Consider the following 19,553-nt stretch of genomic DNA (forward strand, 5'->3'; position numbering starts at 1 on the left):
GGTGGCAACTGCACCATATGGAGGTTCCCAGGCTAGAGGTCTAATCGGAGCTACAGCTGCCAGCAGCCACAGCCACAGCCACAACTACAGCAACATCAGATCCAAGCCACATCTGCAACCTACACAACAGCTCATGGCAACGCCAGATCATTAAGCTTCTGAGCAGGGCCAGGGATCGAACCCACAATGTCATGGTTCCTAGTTGAATTCATTGCTGCTGCACCACAACAGGAACTCCAAATTCTAGTAAATATTTATTTATTTATTTTTATTTTATTTTATTTTTTATTTTTCTTTTGTCTTTTCTGGGGCCACACTGTGGCATATGGAGGTTCCCACACTAGGGCTGTAGCCCATGGCCTATACCAGAGCCACAGCAACGCAAGATCCAAGCGTCATCTGCAACCTATACCACAGCTCATGGCAACACTGGATCCTTAACCTACTGAGTGAGGCCAGGGATCGAACCCGCAACCTCATGGTTCCTAGTCAGATTTGTTAACCACTGAGCCACAACAGAAACTCCTCTAGTAAATATTTAAATAAGGAATAATATCAGTGTCAAAACTTTTGGAAAATAGAGGGGGAGCTCTTAGTTATTTTATAAAGCAAGCATTACCCTGATATCAAAAACCTAAAATTGCAAACAAAACAGGAATAGCCACTTCAAGAAGAGAATATCACACACCAGTTCCTTCATGAACACAGACATGAGAATTCCTAACATATTAGTGTACTGAGTTTAACAGTAAGGATATAGGATATTTTATCTTAACCAAGTGAGAATTACCCAAAACAAAATGCAGAATTGGTTTAAAGCTCAAAAATGAATTAAGGTAGCTCACCAAATTAATGAAAGCAGAAAATTAAGAAAGGAGAAAAAAATTATGTCACCTCAATAGATAGAGAAAAAGCATTTGATAAGATTCAGTACCTATTTGTGATTAAAAACTTGAAATAGCTAAAAGACATACTGAATGATCAAGTGGAAAGTTTTCCACCTAAAACAGGAACAAAACAAGAATGTCCACAATCACCATTCCTGTTCAACTAGTAGTCATTGACAGAGTAATAGGTTCTACAGAGTAGAAAGAAATAAAAATGCCTTTTTTCCTCAGTGTTATTGACTACATAGAATACCCTAAGAAGTCTTCAACAAATTCCTAGAATTAAGAACTCAATTTAGCATTTTTGTCAAGATGTAAAATTAATAAGTAAAACCAACTATATCCATAACATTTGAAAAGTATAATTTTAAACTATTTACAATAACATCAAAAAACATAATATACTTAGGAAGAAGTTCAACAAAATTATGCAAGATTGCTGCACTAAAAAATACCAAAATCTGATGAGAAAAACTAAATGACCTAAATATATGAAGAGGTATGCCATGTTTGTGCATTGAAAAATCTCAGCATTCTTAAAATCTCAGTGTTGTTTAAATGTCGGGTCTTACCATATTGATATATAGATTCAACACAATCCCAAACTTTAAAATTGAAATTGAAAAATTTTTAAATTTATATAGAGTTGCTAAGGATCAAGAATAGCTGTGTGTAGTGAAAGAAGAACAAAGATTTACACTACTTAATTTCACAATTTACAATAAATCTTCAATAACTAAATCATTATATTACTGACAGAGCATAGCCAAACAGACTTGTAAAGCAGATTAGAAACTCCAGAAGAGAGGCAAACTGATTTCAACAGAGTCCAGTCAACAAGGAAAGGATAAACTTTTAAACAAAGAGTGCTGTCACAACTAGAGAAGGATAGGAAAAATTGAACCTTGTCCCTTTACACCATACACAGAAATTGAAGGTGGATGAAAGTCACCATATACTTGGAAGTTAAAACTTACAGACTTCAAGAAAGAATATCTTCATGAGGTAGCCAGAAATTTCTTGGGTAGATAAAAAAGCACTAATTATGAAAGAAAAACTTTGTAGACTTCATCAAAATGTTAAACTTTCACACATCAAAAGATGCATCAAGATTGTGAAAAGTTTAGGTTTCAGACTAGGAGACACATTTTGTGATACATGTACCTGACCTTTTTCTTATATCTGGAATATATGAGAACTCTGAAATTAGTAACTTCTTAGAAATCAAAATAATGACCAAAAGATTTGGATACTTAGGGAAAAATTATATATTAAAGCAGATAGTTTTATTAGCACATGAAAAAGTGCTAATATACTTATTTATCAGCAAGACTTCAGTTTACTAGTTAAAGGAATGAAAATACCAAATGTTTACAAGCATGAGAAAATAGATGAAGCTGTCAGATATGGCTCTTAGGAATATGAAATGATGCCCCCCCCTTTTTTAACAAAAGAGTTTGACAGTTAGTGTATAGCTACTCTGTAATTAACAATTACAAACCTAAGTGTTTATTACCCCCACCCTATTCCAAAATAAGTGCGTATATATGCAAAGGCACGTATTGAGGAATATTTACAGCAGGTTTATTCATAATAGCTCAAATTCATAATAGCTCAAATAACCTATATGTTCATTAGTACTAGAATGGATAAACTTAATTTTTATACTATGTATTTTCATAGAATGCATTTTCAGAATTCATGAGAAAGAATGAGCTACTGACAGTAACATGGATGAATCTCAGAAGTACATTAACTGAAAGAAACTAAACATGAAAGAATATGATATATGTTCCTCCATTTATACAGAATTTAAGAACAAACAAGGCGATTGAAATTAGAATGGTAGGGAGGTAGGGATTGGCTGGAAGAGGGAACTTTCTAGAGTGATGTCAATGTTCAGTATCTTAATTGGAATGTTAGTTACATGGATGTATCTGTTTATCAAATCTCACTAAGTTGTTCAGATAAGATCTGTATATTTCAATGGTGTAAATTTTACCTAAATTGAGAAATAAGTTTTTTGGCGTGGTGATACTTGTATCTTGTGTCTGGTAGAATGAGAATTAGGAATTTCTGTGTTTTTTATTATATGTTTGTTAAATACGTGTTGTGTATATATAATACCTTGTCCCAAAATATAAAATGTAGAAAACACAGAATTTCAGGTGCTTTTGTTGAGTGGAACTTTTAAAATGTCATCTAACATATCTTGTTTGGTTTTAGTTTTTTTGGAGTAAAATTTAAATACGAAATGCATACTCCAGATACTCTAACATGCATTTTACTCATTTTGTTTTGCTTAATCCCCAGAACAAACCCAGTAGTTGGTTCTGGTTTTTTGGGGGTTTTTCTTCTTCTTTTTTTCTCTTTATGTCATGCAGCACTTGTGGTATATGGAAATTCCCAGGCTAGGGGTTGAATCAGAGCTATAGCTGCAGGCCTACACCTCAGCCACAGCAAAGCCAGGTCTGAGCCACACCTGCGACCTACACTGCAGCTACTGCAATACCAGATCCTTTAACCCACTGAGTGAGGCCAGGGATTGAACCACATCTTTATGGATAGTAGTTGGGTTCTTTGCCCAGTGAGCCGCAATGAGAACTCCAGTTCTGTTACTCTTATTTCACAAGAATTAAACCAAGAGCTTGTTAAAAATAAACCAAGAGTATAATTAATACTCCCAGGTTATTATGGAAAGAATCATAAGTCAAGAGTTAGTAAATTCAATATCTTAGTTTTTAGATCTTTTTAATTGTTTTGAAAAACATTATACTTATTTAATAATTCTATTAAATCTATTTCAAGGCTGTTTTAATGAATTCTCCTGTTCCTGACATTTTCTTTTATCCAATAACATTAATTTTTTCCAAGGAACAACTATAGTGACAGCTGCTGTGGTAGAAGTACATTCACATGCTGCTCAAGTTAAGACAACACTAAATATGAGTTTCCGAACTGATTATCTCACCATGGTTCTGTATAGTCCAGATCCTAAACAGGTAAGTTGAAGAAGAAAAGAAAATATATTTTCACTTGATGAAAATTATTTAGGTGAATGTTTATTAAAATAACAGTTGTTGGAGTTCCCTGGTGGCCTAGTAGTTGGGGATCTGAGTTGTCACTGCAGAGACTTGGGTCACTGCTGTGGTGTGGGTTCAGTCCTTGACCTAGGAGCTTCCATAGTACTGCAAGTGGCTGCCAATATTTCATGTGTATTTTGGAGTATCTGTTCCTCTGAGAAAAATTATTCATCCTTTCACTTTAAGAATAAAATAATTTTCATCATTTCCCCCTTAAAATGAATTATCGTTCCTGTATCTAGTGATAAAAAAAAATATTTTTAGTTAAAATCAGTATTTTTCTTGTCTTTCGTTTTGAGCTCTTTGGAAATAGAGAATGTATTTTGTTTTAAATTTGTGTTTTTATATAAAATTTGTATTGATTTCCTCTTCCAGACTTTCTTTACAGGTATTCGTGATCCTTCTCTGAAACTTGCTGAATTTAAGTTGGAGAATATCATAAGTACTTTAAAAATGTGTACAGATGACTCAGTATCATCTTCCTTCTCATTAAAAAACTGTATTTTAGATGACAAAAGACCTCATGTCAAGAAAGCAACTCCTAGGTAACAGTATTCTAAGTTTTTACTTGATAAACTGTTGGTATATTTTATTTTTTTATTTATTTTTTGTCTTTTTGCTTTTTTTAGGGCCGCTCCTGTGGCATATGGAGGTTCTCAGGCTAGTGGTCAAATCGGAGTTGTAGCCTCCAGCCTAATCCAGAGCCTCAGCAACTAGGGATCTGAACCGTGTCTGCTACCTACACCACAGCTTATGGCAATGCTGAATCCTTAACCGACTGAGCAAGGCCAGGGATTGAACTCGCAACCTCATGGTTCCTAGTTGGATATGTTAACCACTGAGCCACAAGGGAAACTCCTGTTGGTATATTTTACAGACCTTTTTCTCAAAGTTACATGTTCATTTTCTTGGTATATCCTAAAACCTTCAGAGCTTCAATGCAATTGAGTCAGTAGTTCTAAGTCAACATTTTATATGCTCTAGTTCAATTATGTCTTGTTCTTGCTGAATAATTATTGATGGGTTAAATAGAAATAACCAATGCAATTAAATTGGTTTTTAAATTAATCTGTATTATCCAGATTATTAATCCATGCAAATAGTAATGGGAAATAAGTGAAAATTTGAGAAGAAAAAATATGCTGAGATTCAAAATTTTGATAAATTCTTAAGAACATACACCCTAATTTATGAAACATTTGTGCTCCCAAAGTCTATAAGTCTCTTTATTTTATAACAATTTTTTTCCATTATAGCTGGTTTATAGTGTTCTGTCAATTTTCTGCTGTACAGCAAGGTGATCCAGTAACCCATACTTGTATACATTCTTTTTTCTTAGATTATCATGCTCCATCACAAGGGACTAGACATAGTTCCCAGTGCTACACAGTAGGATCTCATTGCTTATCCATTTCAAAGGCAATAGTTTGCGTCTATTAACCCCAAATTCCCAGTCCATCCCACTCCTTCCCCTCCCCCTTGACAACCACAAGTCTATTCTCCATGTCCATGAGTTTCTTTTCTGTGGAAATGTTCATTTGTGCCATATATATTAGATTCCAGATATAAGTGATAACATATAGTATTTGTCTTTCTCTCTCTGACTTACTTCGCTTAGTATGAGAGTCTCTGGTTCCATCCATGTTGCTGCAAATGGCATTATTGTGTTCTTTTTTATGGCTGAGTAGTATTCCATTGTGTATATATACCACATCTTCTTAATCCAATCATCTGTCAATGTTTTAAGTCTTATTTGGAGTACTTTGTGATCTTACTGAGAGAAATGACTTCAGAATGCTCGTTTGCTCTTATTGAAAGGGCTAAGAGGTCTTTGAGTTTTATTGTTAGGTGTTATTTGTAAGATATTCGTAGGAATTATTCTTATTGTGTTTTTCAGAATGATAGGACTGACAGTTGGATTTGACAAAAAGGACATGATGGACATAAGATATAGGAAAGTCAGAGACGGTTGGGTATCTGATATAGTCCTTCAAGAAATGTATATTTGTGCAAGTGTGGAATTTCTCCTAACAGTTGCAAATGTCTTTCTTGAGGCCTACACCACAGGCACTGCTGTAGATACCAGTGTTCAAACATGGCCTGCTAAAGAAGAAGGTTAGTTATTGGCTAAAATATTGAGTAGTGCTATAATAGCACTTACCTTCATTAGTTTTCTAGATGATGAGGTTAAATGGATTAATAAATTAAAAATCTCTATCAGAGGTAAGAGAAAAACTTATGTGTTTTCTTATAAGATGTGCAGTTGGCATATTTTTCAAGGTGTAAATATATATATTGGGTTCAAAAACTGTAAGACATTAAAATAAGTAGTTACACTTCAGTAATTTGAAAGAATTTTGCTGGAAGAAAACAAGGACAGAATAATGAAACAATGAATCCTTTTCATAATTAAAGATAATATTTTAACTTAAAGTCCTCTTTTATTCTTATTATATATATAGTTTTCTACTATTGTTTACATTATTTCATTCATTATAGTATTATAGTAAGAGTTAGAAAACTGATTTATTTCCAACTCTGCCATTAAAATGAGATTTTTTCCCACATTTTCAAATGTTCTTATGGCTATAGTTTCTTTAAATCTTATACTAAGAGAGTTGCAGTAAATTCTTTTGGGACCTAAGCTTCTTTTATTTTGCTTTTTACTTAGAATAGCAATAATATTTTCCTATAAATAACAATTTTTCATAAACAATGTATAGAAAAAATATTTGTAACAATTTAAAACCTTGTATTTTTGTTCTACTTTAGTACCTATACAGCAATCAGAGAAGTGGGAAGTTAATATTCTTATTAAAAATCCAGAAATTGTATTTGTGGCTGATATGACAAGAAATGATGCTCCTGCCTTAGTCATTACAACACAATGTGAAATTTGTTGGAAAGGTGACCATGAAAATAATAGAATGACTGCTGCCATTAAAGATCTCCAAGTGAGAGCATGCCCATTTCTTCCAGTCAAGAGAAAAGGAAGGATCACTACTGTGAGTTCACTACATAAATATCTGCTTAATTGTAACCTATTTTGCATTTAGTATATACCACTCTAGGAAACTGCCTACACACTTTACAAGCTTACCCTGTAAAATACCTTTATTTCTGCTTAGAGAGACCAATTTAAATTATTGTTATACCAAGTTTGAAACACTTTAATTTTTCCAGTTGTTCCTTGTTGTTTTGTGTATTTGTGGTAATAGTTCCACTAAAAAATTGTTTTCATCTCACCTTGATACTTCTCACTTAAGACTTTACTCCAACTTTCTGACCATGTCAATTCCACAGTGCTTTTAGGCCTTTAAGACTTTATACCAATTGTAGTGTTGTTTCAGTTTTATTATTTTAAATTTTTTCTCCCATCTGGACATTTTTCACTTAGATCTGTTTTTGCCTTTCTCCATACGGATTATTTGAATCATAAGCCATTGCTTTGACATACTTCACTGTGTTATTCTTTAATATCCCCTTGACCTTCCTCCTGTTCATAAGTGATTGAAATTCATTTTTTTTCAAGTTAATGATCTGGCTCCTAATATTCTTTTTTTTTTTTTTTTTTTTGCTCTTTTGTCTTTTGTCTTTTTAGGGCTGCACCTGTGGCATATGGAGCTTCCCAGGCTAGGGATCTAATCGGAGCTGTTGCCGCCGGCTTATGCCACAGCCACAGCAATGCCAGATCTGAGCCGCATCTGTGACCTACACCACAGCTCACAGCAATGCCGGATCCTTAACCCACTGAGCAAGGCCAGGGATTGAACGTGCAACCTCATGGTTCCTAGTCATATTTGTTTCCACTGCTCCACGACAGGAACTCCTGACTCCTAATATTCTTATAAAACAGTTATAAAAATGTTCAGGCTTTGGCAGGAATAACAAAAGCATAAATATTGTAAATAAAATCTACAGAGAAATATAAGATGTAATTTTGTTATAAGAAAATATTGTTTAGGATATAGGGTAAACTGCTGACCTAGTTTGCAAAGCAAATGGCTCACCCCTTAAACAAAGAGAAGAAATAGAATTTGGAGAGCATACTAATTCTCTTTTAGGTTATGACTTTGAAATTTTACACATCTTTCTTCTGTTCACTTCCTTTTGGCTTGAATGTATCTGTATGACCATTCTTACCTGCAAAAAAGGTTGGAGAATGTGGTCTCTTTGCTGAACTTTTATATTCAGATAAAATTTCGTTATTATAGAATACAAGGAGAAGTGTTATTAGGTGGCAACTAGAGATTTTTCTCAGAGTCCATGCAGAGGTATCTTCCATGGTTCACACAAATAATCCATACTTGTGGTAATTTTCTTTTTTTATTTTTAAATTTTATAATGATTTTTATTTTTTCCATTATAGCTGGTTTACAGTGTTCTGTGAATTTTCTACTACACAGCAAGGTGACCCAGTCACACATACATGTATATATTCTTTTTACTCACATTATCATGCTCCATCATAAGTGACTAGACATAGTTCCCAGTGCTATACAGCAGGATCTCATTGCTTATCCTTTCCAAAGGCAATAGTTTGCATCTATTAACCCCAGATTCCCAGTGCACCCCACTCCCTCTCCTCCCCCTTCCTAACCACAAGTCTATTCTCCAAGTCCATGATTTTCTTTTCTGTGGAAATGTTCATTTGTGCCATATATTAGATTCCAGGTATAAGTGATATCACACAGTATTTGTCTTTCTCTTTCTGACTTACTTCACTCAGTATGAGAGTCTAGGTCCATCCATGTTGCTGCAAATGGCATTATTGTGTTCTTTTTTATGGCTGAGTAGTATTCCATTGTGTATATGTACCACATCTTCTTAATCCAGTCATCTGTCGATGGACATTTAGGTTGTTTCCATATCTTGGCTATTATGAATAGTGCTGCAATGAACATGCAGGTGCCTGTGTCTTTTTCAAGGAAAGTTTTGTCTTGATATATGCCCAGGAGTGGGATTGCTAGGTCATGTGGTAGTTCTATGTATAGATTTCTAAGGTACCTCCATGCTGTTCTCCACAGTGGTTATACCAGCCTACATTCCCACCACCAGTGCAGGAGGGTTCCCTTTTCTCCACACCCCCTCCAGCATTTGTTATTTGTGGACTTATTAATCATGACCATTCTGACTTGTGTGAGGTGGAACCTCATGGTACTTTTGATTTGCATTTCTCTAATAATCATTGGTGTTGAACATTTTTTCATGTGCTTGTTGGCCATCTGTTTATCTTCTCTGGAGAAATGTCTATTCAGGTCTTTTGCCCAGTTTTCAGTTGGGTTGTTGGTAATAATTTTCTTTATTGAGTCTGCATGTGACTTCTCTTGGTCTGGTGGTATATTAACTAACAGACAAATGAGTTACCACTCTTCAACAGACACACACTTCATCACCACACACACAACCACTAATATAACAGTGGTGTAAAGACAGGATAATTGCAGAGTTCCCATCATGGTGCAGTGCAAATGAATCCGACTAGGAACCAGAAGGTTGCGCATTGGATCCCTGGCCTTGCTCAGTGGGTTAAGCATCCATCGTTGCTGTGAGCTGTGGTGTAGGCTGCAGATGTGGCTCAGATCCCACCTTGCTGTGGCTGTGGTGTAGACCCACAGCTACAACTCCGATTTGCCCGTAGCCTGGGAACCTCCTTATGCTGTGAGACATAAATAAATAAATAACCAAAGCTAATGTTTATTTATAGTGAAGGTTTTTAGCTAGAGAACTCTTTATTTATTTACTAATCTCTGTCTTCTGCCTGTCCTCCCTTCATCCTGATTTGGTAAAGGCTGCTTTAAGATTTTAAGGTTTAGGGTGGTGGATAGATAACACTTGTAATTTTTTTTTTTTTTTGCTATAGGTTCTTCTTTGTCTGATCTTAACAAAAATTGCCAGAGAAAAAAATAGCAGCTATAGTCTCATTTCTTGCTGAGTGTTCTCTTTAGAGGATGAATTGTCTCAGTGTTTTTTCTTATAGGATTTTGCAGAAGGAGGTAATACACTGCAAGATTCTACCCAGACCTGTCTGGCTAAAATTTTAGGGGTTTTTTTTTGTTGTTGTTGTTGTTGTTTTTCAAGAATATGGTCTATCTTCTTAGGTACTACCAATAGCAGTTTTTACCAAATGTTTTGCTATAGGATTGTTAGAATTGTCAGTTTTGTATTTTGTTTTATCTCTTGTCTATCCAGTTGCTAAAGTAGTCACAAATATTTTTTACCTTGTTGCAGTAGGGCCAATTTTTAGGTATGAAATTTTCTGTCTCTCTCTCTTTTTTTTTTTTAAGGGCCACACCCGCGGCATATGGCGGTTCCCAGGCTAGGGGTCTAATCCGAGCTACAGCTGCGGACCTACGCCAGAGCCACAACACCGTCAGATCTGAGCCACATCTGCGACCTACACCACAGCTCACAGCAAGGCCGAATCTTTAACCCACTGAGCAAGGCCAGGGATCGAACCTGCAACCTCATGGTTCCTAGTCGGATTGGTTTCTGCTGTGCCGCGGTGGGAACTCCTAGTTTGTTTTTGATGATGCCAGTAATTGAGTCACCTCTCAGTTTATTTCTATTTTCTGTTTTCTTTTTGGCTTTGTTTCTTCATATATCAGATACCTTTTTACTGAATGCCAGGCAGTGTAATGAAATGCTAGAGATTTCTTTGATATTTTCTATTACTTCACCTGCAGCTCCGATTTGACCCCTAACCTGGGAACTTAGTAGGAATTAAATTTATGGGAGGCTGGGTTATAGTTGTAAGGCCTTGTTTACACCAGATTCATATGGACTTTTGAGTGGTATCTTTTTAGGGATCCTGTCTGAGATCCAGGAGTACTTTTTAGGGCCCATATTAAGGCCAATTTTTGGAAGATTCTAAAATTGTTTTTTTCTTTTCATCCCCATTCTTCAGGTCATTTTTAAATTGCTGATCATTTTACTCTACTTAGCAGTAGCTCTCTGCTTAGTATACATGGTGTGTGTGTGTGTGTTTGTATGCATGCATGCCTGTGTGTGCAGCTAAAGAACTTAACAGATAACTGGAAATTGAACTACTTCAAAGTTTTGAGGGAACTTCTGTTTTTTTCCTTGGGGACTTTGCAAGGTTGCCTTGGTAGCTTGCTTATAGTTTAAAGCAGACTTTTAAAAATTGAAGTATAGTTGCTGTACAATATTGTATAAGTTACAGGTATATTGCATAGTGATTTATAATTTTTAAAGGTTATACTGCATTTATAGTCATTATAAGATATTGAGTATATTCTCTTGTGTTGTGCATTGTATTCTTATGGCTCATTTTATACCTCATAGTTTGTACCTTTTATTCCCATTCTCCTATACATGCCCCTCTGTCCCCTTTCCCTCTCCTCACTGGTAACCTCTAGATTGTACATCTGCTTCTTTTTTATATATTCACTAGTTTATTTTTTTATATTACATATATAAGTGTTATCCTGCAGTATTTGTCTTTCTCTCTCTGCGTTATTTCACTTAGCATAGTGTCCTCCATATCCGTCCATGTTGCTGCAAATAGCAAAATTGTATGCTTTTTTATGGATGAGTAGTATTCTAGTGTGTGTGTGTTTGTGTGTCTGTGTGTGTATACATCTTCTTGATCCATTCATTTGTTGATGGTCACTTAGGTTGCTTCCAAGCCTTAGTAATTGTAAATAATGCTGCTGTGAACATTGGGGTTTATGTATCTTTTTTAACTGTAGTGGTTTTGTTTTTATTTCTGTTTTTTTGGATATTACCCAGGAATGGAGTGGCTGGGTAATATGGTAGTTCTAATTTGCAGTTTTTTGAGAAACTTGCATTATAGTTTCTGCAGTAGCTATACCAATTCACATTTCCACCAACAGTGTACAGGAGTTCTTTTTTCCCACATCCTCACCGACATTTGTTGTTTGTATTCTTTTTGTTGATAGCTCCTCTGATGGGTGTGATGTGATATTTCTTTGTGTTTTTGATATGTATTTCCCTGATGATTAGCAATGCTGGGTATCTCTTCATGTGCCCATTAACCATCCACATTTCCTCTATGGCAAAATGTCTATTCACTTCTGCCCATTTTCTTTTTCTTTTTTTTTTTGTCTTTTGTCTTTTTTGTTGTTGTTGTTGTTGCTATTTCTTGGGCCGCTCCCGCGGCATATGGAGGTTCCCAGGCTAGGGGTCCAATTGGAGCTGTAGCCACCGGCCTACGCCAGAGCCACAGCAACGCAGGATCCGAGCCGCGTCTGCAACCTACACCACAGCTCACGGCAATGCCGGATCGTTAACCCACTGAGCAAGGGCAGGGACCAAACCCGAAACCTCATGGTTCCTAGTCGGATTCGTTAACCACTGCGCCACGACGGGAAACTCCTCTGCCCATTTTCTAATCAGGTTGTTTGGTTTTTGGTTTGGGGGTGTTGTTTGGTTCTTTCTTTTCTTTGATGTTGAATTGTATGAACTGTTTCTGTGTTTGGATATTAACCCCTTACTGGTCATATCATTTGCAAATATTTTCTCCTATTCAATAGGTTGTCTTTTCATTTTGTTCATGGTTTCATTTGCTGTGCAAAATCTTTCAAGTTTAATTAAGTCCCATTTATTTATTTTTGCTTTTTTTCCCTTTCCTTTAGGGAAGGAATCCAAATATATACTGTTGCAGTTTATGTCAAACAGTGTTCTGTGTTTTCCTTTAGGAGTTTTATGCTATCTAGTCTTATAATTTGTCTTTAATCTGTTGTGAGTTTATTTTTATATATGGTGTTAGAGAATTTCCATTTTCATTCTTTTATATCAAACACACTTTTTTGGGGGCGGGGAGTGGTGCAGGTGTGGCCTATGGAAGTTCCCAGGTTAGGGGCTGAATTGGAGCTGCAGCTGCTAGCTTACACCACAGCCACAAGCAATGCCAGATCCAAGCCACATCTTCGACCCACACCACAGCTCCCTGGCAGCTCCAGATCCTTAACCCACTGAGTGAGGCCAGGGATCAAACCCGCTTTGTCATGGGTACTTAGTCGGATTTCTTTCTGCTGTGCCACACATATGGGAGATCAAACCCATGCCACAGCAGTGACCAAAACCACTGCAACAACACCAGATCCTTAACCCGCTGTGCCACAGGAGAACTTTTTTTTTTTACCCTAAATTTTTATAATTATCAACATATGGGATAGTCTCATCTTTGCTACCCATAGAGTATAGATTTACCCACTAGGATTTTATAATAATTTTTAAAATAAATTCTAATTCCTTTAGAATTTTTTTTGGTCTTTTTTTTTTAAGGCCTAACACACAGCATTTGGAGGTTCCCAGGCTAGGGCTCGAATTGGAGCTGCAGCTGTCAGCCTGTACCACAGCAACACGGGAGCTGAGCCGTGTCCGTGACCTACACCACAGTTCATGGCAATGTGGGATTCTTTACCCACCAAGTGAGGCCAAAGATCAAACCCGAAGTCTCATGGATCCTAGTTGGGTTTGTTAACCACTGAGCCATGACAGGAACTCCTAAATCCTTTAGAATTTTAAAAACCGTTTTAGAAAAAGGTGAATCTTGATCCAGTCATGATCCAGATGTTTATATCTACTGTAAATGGTTGTCAGCTTTTTTATGAATTTGCCTTACACTATTACTTTTCTAAACTTATTTCTTGCACTTAAATTTTTGTTTGTGTTAGATTTATTAAAAATCATCTGCAGAAGTCAGATACTTGAATTGCAAAAAGTATTCATCCTTATTCCCATTGTTAAATGAGGTGATACTCCTGTAATTTTAATATTTGGTTGTGAATTTAAATATAAAAGCTTTAATATGTTGAAAAATATTCCATATCTAATTTTGAAAGAATCTTAATCATGAAGAACTGTAGAATTTTATTGAGTGCTTACTATGATCTGTTGAAAAAAACTGTAATAGTTTTTTTTTTACTACTCTTTTTTTTTTCTTTTTGCCTTTTCTTGAGCTGCTCCCGAGGCATATGGAGGTTCCCAGGCTAGGGGTCCAATCGGAGCTGTTGCTGCTGGCCTACACCACAGCCACAGCAACGCGGGGATCCGAGCCACGTCTGCGACCCACACCACAGCTCACGGCAACCCCAGATCCTTAACCCACTGAGCAAGGCCAGGGGTCGAACCCGCAACCTCATGGTTCCTAGTCAGATTCATTAACCACTGCGCCACTATGGGAACTCCAAGTTTTTTTTTTTTTTAATACTCTTGAGATAGATTACATTGATGGTTTATCCTGTGTCATATTATCCTTACATTTATGGATTAATCCTAAATTTGAGGATATTTAAATTTTTTCTTTTGTTTGCTAATTAGGATTATATAAAAGAACATTATAACTGTTCTGAAGTAGTAAGTGAGGGAGACTTCTGAGAAATGCCTGAAGGATGTTTAAATATTAGCTAGTTAACCTGGGATAGAGGAGTCAAAGCAGGTGTTTCAGAACAAAGGGATAGAGTATCCTGAGAACCTGGGTTCCAGAGAGCATATGTCCCTACCACATATCTACCTACATACCAATATTGGTACTCTTACACTCTGCCTTTTTTCATAGTATTTAATCGTCCTCAATTGGAATCCTTCCCACCACCAAGGGACTTTTTGTAAAGAAGGAAATTTATAGTCAGCTCTTGTAAGCTTCTGTAGATTTTTAGATAGGTAGATAGCCTACACTTGTTTCTCTGAAGGGGAAGCAATATTATCAGGAAAGGAATGCATCATTAGTAAAAATCATTTAAGATTGAGAACACTATGGTGAGAACTGAGAGTAGGAGGGAGGGAAAAATGATAGAAATAGCAATACAATCAGAATGAATTTAGTTGGAGACAATAAAATAATACTACTAGGAAAATAATTCCATTTTAAGAAATGCTTCCACATTATTAACTTGATCTCTAGTACTATGTTATGGAAAATTTGACTGTAATTTAGTTCTGCCATGAACATGTTTACTGTTGAGGACTAGCTGTATTTTTAATCCTGGGTAGCTTTACTAGACTTGAAAATATGGGAATTAAACAAAGGTGAAAGTATATCTTCATATTTATTTTGGCAAGGGATTATAAAAAGGCCTATTAGTAGATGGTTTGACCAAGGAGGATGAAATTAGCATGCACACACACACACACACACACACACACACACGATGAATTCTACCACCAACCTGATGGATCTTGTAAACAAATTTTCCTAGTCATGCCTCCAGATGAGAACTCAGCTGCTGACATTTGATTTCAGTGTTTTTGATAGAATTTGCATGTGAGGCCATCTCTTGGAATTTTGTTTTTAAATCCTGGATTCAGTTTCAGTAGTTGTAGTTGGTCTGTTTATAGTTTCTATTTCTTCCTGGTTCAATCTTGGGAGATTGTACCTTTCTAAGAATTTGTCTGTTTCTTCTAGGTTGCCCATTTTATTGCCATATAGTTGTTTGTAGTAGTCTCTTATGATTCTGTGCTGTCAGTCGTAACTTCTCCTTTTTTAGTTCTAATTTTAGTGATTTAAGCCCTCTTCTTTTTCGTTGTTGTTGTTGTTGTTGAAGGGTCTGGCTGAAGATTTAGTGATTTTAGTTTATGTTTTCAAATAACCAGGTTTTAGTTTCATTGATCTTTCCTATTGTTTTCTTTGTGTTTCATTTATTTCTGCTCTGATCTTTATCATGCCATCTAACTTTTTGTTTGTTCTCTTTTCTCTAGTTGCTTTAGGTGTAGAGTTAGATTATTTGAGATTTTTCTTGTATCCTGAGGTAAGATTGTATTCCCTCTTAGAACTGCTTTTGCTTGTGTGTTCTGTAAGTTTTGGATCATTGTATCTTCATTGTCATTTGTCTCTAGGAATTTTTTTATATCCCCTTTGATTTCTTCAGTGAGCCATTGATTGTTTAGTAGCATATTCTGGAGCTTCCCCATATTTGTGGGTTTTTCCTTCTGATTTCTATTTTCATAGTGTTGTGGTCAGAAAGGTGCTCAATAGGGTTTCAGTTTTCTTAAATTTGCCAAGGCTTGGTTTGTAGCTCAGCATATGATATATCTCAGATAATGTTCCATGTGCTCTTGAGAAGAATGTATATTCTCCTGCTGTCAGATGGAACATTCTCTAAATATCAGTTGGGTCTGTGTAGTCTAATGTGTCATTTAAGGCCTCTGTTTCCATATTGATTTTCTGTCTGGATGATCTGTCCTTTGATGAAAGTGGGATGTTAAAGTCCCCAGCTATTGTTGTATTAATGTCAGTATTCTTTGTTTCTAGCTTTTAGAGTCTGTCTTGTATATTGAGGTGCTCTGGTTTGGGGTGATATATATTTAAAGTTGTTACATCCTCCTCTTGGCTTGATCCCTTGATTGTTAGGTACTGTCCTTCCTTTCTTCTTGTAGTATTCTTTATTTTAAAGTTTTCTTTTTATCGTATTAATATTGGTAGTCCAGTTTTCTTTCAATTTCAATTTTCATGAAATCTATTTTTCCATGCTCTTGCTTTGTCTGTAGGTGTCCTTAGATCTGAACTGGGTCTCTCTTAGACAGAATATATACAGGCCTTATTTTTGTATCCATTTAGTCTGTGTCTTTTGATTGTAGCACCAAATCCATTTACATTTAATGTAATTATTGGTATTTGTGTTATTCCCATTTTGTTCATTGTTTTGGATTTATTTTCATAGGTCTATTTTTTTCTGTCCTCTTTGATTCGCTTCTCTTGTGATTTGTGACTGTCTGTATTGTGTTTAGATTATCTTTTCTTTTTTGTGGGTATATCTATTGTAGTTTTTCAGTTCTTATAAGGTTTTGATGTAGCAGTGTGTATAATATATGCATAATACACATATATAATATATACATATATATAATATATATAATACACGCAAGTGTATATATATACTAGTCTGTGTGTGTCTGTGTGTATATATATATATATAGCAGTTTGTGTGTATGTATACACACAGACACACATATATACACACAAGATAGTTTTAAGTTCTTGATCTCTTCTTAATTTGAAATACATTTCCAAGATCCTACATTTGTACTCTGCTCCTCTCATGATTGCTGGTTTTGATACTATATTTGATTTTGGATGATTTCCCTGTTTTACTTTATGTTTGCCTTTACCTGTTGGCTTTTCCATTTGTAATTGTCTTGTATCTAGTTGTGGCCTTTTCTTTTCCACCTAGAAAAGTTCTTTAGCTTATTGTAAAGCTCATTTGTTGGTGCTGAATTCTGTTAACTTTTGGTTATCTGTAAAGCTTTTGATTTCTGTTAAATCTGCAGAGACAGGGCTTGACAAGGGAAGGCTGGAGCCCATGCACTCCTAGAATAGTAGGTGCAGAGCCTGGTGCTTGCTCACAAGTTTCGTAATGTGTCTAGGGCTCCCTGTCTCTCAGGACAGTGGGGTCAGGGTATGGTACCCGCTCACAAATTTCATAATGTGTCTGGGGCTCTCTGCCTCTCAGGATAGTGGGGTCAGGGCCTGGTACCCACTCACAAGTTTCATAGGAGGGGCTATGGCTAATGCACTCCTGGGACAGTGGGGGCAGGGCCCGATACCTGCTCTTGGGTTTTGCAGGGGTGTTTGTGACCCATGCACTACCAGGACAACGGGGCTGGGCTTCTTCCCTGCCAGCAGGTTTCCCAGCAGCCACTTGGGCCCACATTGGTGGCAGATGCTTATGCCTGCCCCCAACCTCTTGTAGGCAGTGTCTTTTGCCTAAGATTGCTCACAGGGGATGAAACTCTTAATGTGGTCCTGGCCCTCTCCTCACATACCCCCTCAACACTGGTGCCTTGTCTTGCTGACAGGACCAGGTTTCTTCCAAGTAAACCCTTCTTTGGCACAGTCCAGCCTCTTCAGGCTGTCTCCTTGTAGCCATCCCCAGTGCACTCCCTGGGTCTGACTTTTGAATCCTCAGCCTCAGCTCCCAACTCTCATTTGCGCTGATGGATGACTGTCTAAGGTTGGAGAGTACAGGGCTGTTGTGCTGACTCTTCTTATTACCTTCCACAACCGGTTGCTGCTCCAAAGCTCTTCCTCCATCCAGACTGATATCGCCACTGGTGAGAGGACTTCTCTGGGTGCAGGAACCTTTCCTCCCTCACAACTCTCTCTTCATTTGGCATAGGCCGCATTCTGATGCCTCTCTCTCTCTTTTCTCTCTTTTTCTCCTTGGCCTACCCAGCCTTCATGGGATTTTTGTTTTTTTTTTCCCTTTTGGAATAGTTCTTGTGTCAGCATTCAGTAGACACTCCATGTGAATCATTCCACTTGTAGATATATTTTTTAATATTTTTGTAGGAAGAGGTGTCCTACTTCCTCAGCCACCTTGATCCCCCCTCTTTTCATCTGTTGATGGGCACTTAGGTTGTTTCCATATCTTGGCTATTGTAAATAATGCTGCAGTGAATGTAGAGGTGACATATGCCTCTTTTATTTATTTATTTTCTTTTTTGTCTGCCCTGGGGCACATGGAGATCCCAGGCCAGGGATCAGATCCAAGCCACAGTTGGGATCTGTGCTGCAGCTATGGCAACACTGGATCCTTAATCCTCTATGCCAGGCTCGGGATTGAACATCTGTCCTAGTTCTCCAGAAATGCTGCCAATTCTGATGCACTACAGTGGGAACTCCAATATATATCTTTTTAAATTAATGCTTTTGTATTCATTGGGTAAATATCCAGAAGTGGAATAGCTGAATCATATAGTAGGTGTATTCTTAATTTTCTGAGGATTCTCTATACTGTTTTCCACAATGGCTGCACCAATCCTACCACTAGTGTATGAGGAGGGTTCCCTTTCCTCTACATCTTTTCAAACCCTTGTTATTTTTTGCCTTTTTGATAATAGCCATTCTGACCCATTGGGTGTAATATCTTCTTATGGTTTTGATTTGTTTTCTCTAATAATTAGTGATGTTGAACATTTCTTCTCATGCCTGTTGGCCATCTGTCTTCTTTGGAAAAAAGTCTATACAGCTCCTCTGCCCATTTTTTAATTTGGGTTGTTTGGGGTTTTTTATTGCTGAGTACTTTGCCATTTTATATAAGAGACTTGAACATCCTTAGATTTTCTGCCATAGGTTGGGGGAAGGAGGCAGGGGACAGGTGTGTGTGTGTCCTGGAATCAGTTTCCTAGGGATACCAAGGGACTACTATAAAATAAAATACAGAATATAAGTTTTGTAAGGTTTTCATATATATATATATATATATATATATATATATATATATATATATATGCATGTTTAAGAAATTCTTCTACTTTGTTATATTAATAGTGTTGCTGATGTTATTAGTACTTTCTATTTATTATAAATAGTGAGTAAGAGGATAGTTAAAAATGTGTTACTGATTCACTTGTTTCTTTAAATAGTTATTTTACCAGTTTACTTAACAAATATCTATTACTGGGCAAGATTTTAGATAAAAAAATATTTTAAGAACAATGTTAATAGTATCAGTTTTCCTCTCATAGGTTTTGCAGCCCTGTGACTTGTTCTATCAAGCCACTCAGATAAGTACAGATCCAAAAGTGATTGATTTATCAGTAAAATCCCTGACACTGAAGGTAAGTAACAATGTAGTCAGCCATTCAGATCTTTAGT

General features: G+C 36.5%; 1 protein-coding gene across 5 annotated transcripts in view; it reads left to right on the forward strand.

Moving 5' to 3' along the window:
- The window catches only part of VPS13A (vacuolar protein sorting 13 homolog A), a 272,751-nt gene that overhangs the window by 149,350 nt on the left and 103,848 nt on the right, over positions 1–19,553 (forward strand). For all 5 annotated transcript variants that reach the window (XM_047767800.1, XM_047767801.1, XM_047767802.1 and 2 more), the window contains 5 exons: positions 3,762–3,889; positions 4,346–4,515; positions 5,868–6,085; positions 6,743–6,975; positions 19,424–19,516. In XM_047767800.1, the coding sequence (XP_047623756.1) occupies positions 3,762–3,889; positions 4,346–4,515; positions 5,868–6,085; positions 6,743–6,975; positions 19,424–19,516 (842 nt within the window). The remainder of the gene's footprint in view (positions 1–3,761; positions 3,890–4,345; positions 4,516–5,867; positions 6,086–6,742; positions 6,976–19,423; positions 19,517–19,553) is intronic.

The sequence above is a fragment of the Phacochoerus africanus genome, chromosome 2 (assembly GCF_016906955.1).
Source record: "Phacochoerus africanus isolate WHEZ1 chromosome 2, ROS_Pafr_v1, whole genome shotgun sequence".
Classification (NCBI taxonomy): domain Eukaryota; kingdom Metazoa; phylum Chordata; class Mammalia; order Artiodactyla; family Suidae; genus Phacochoerus; species Phacochoerus africanus.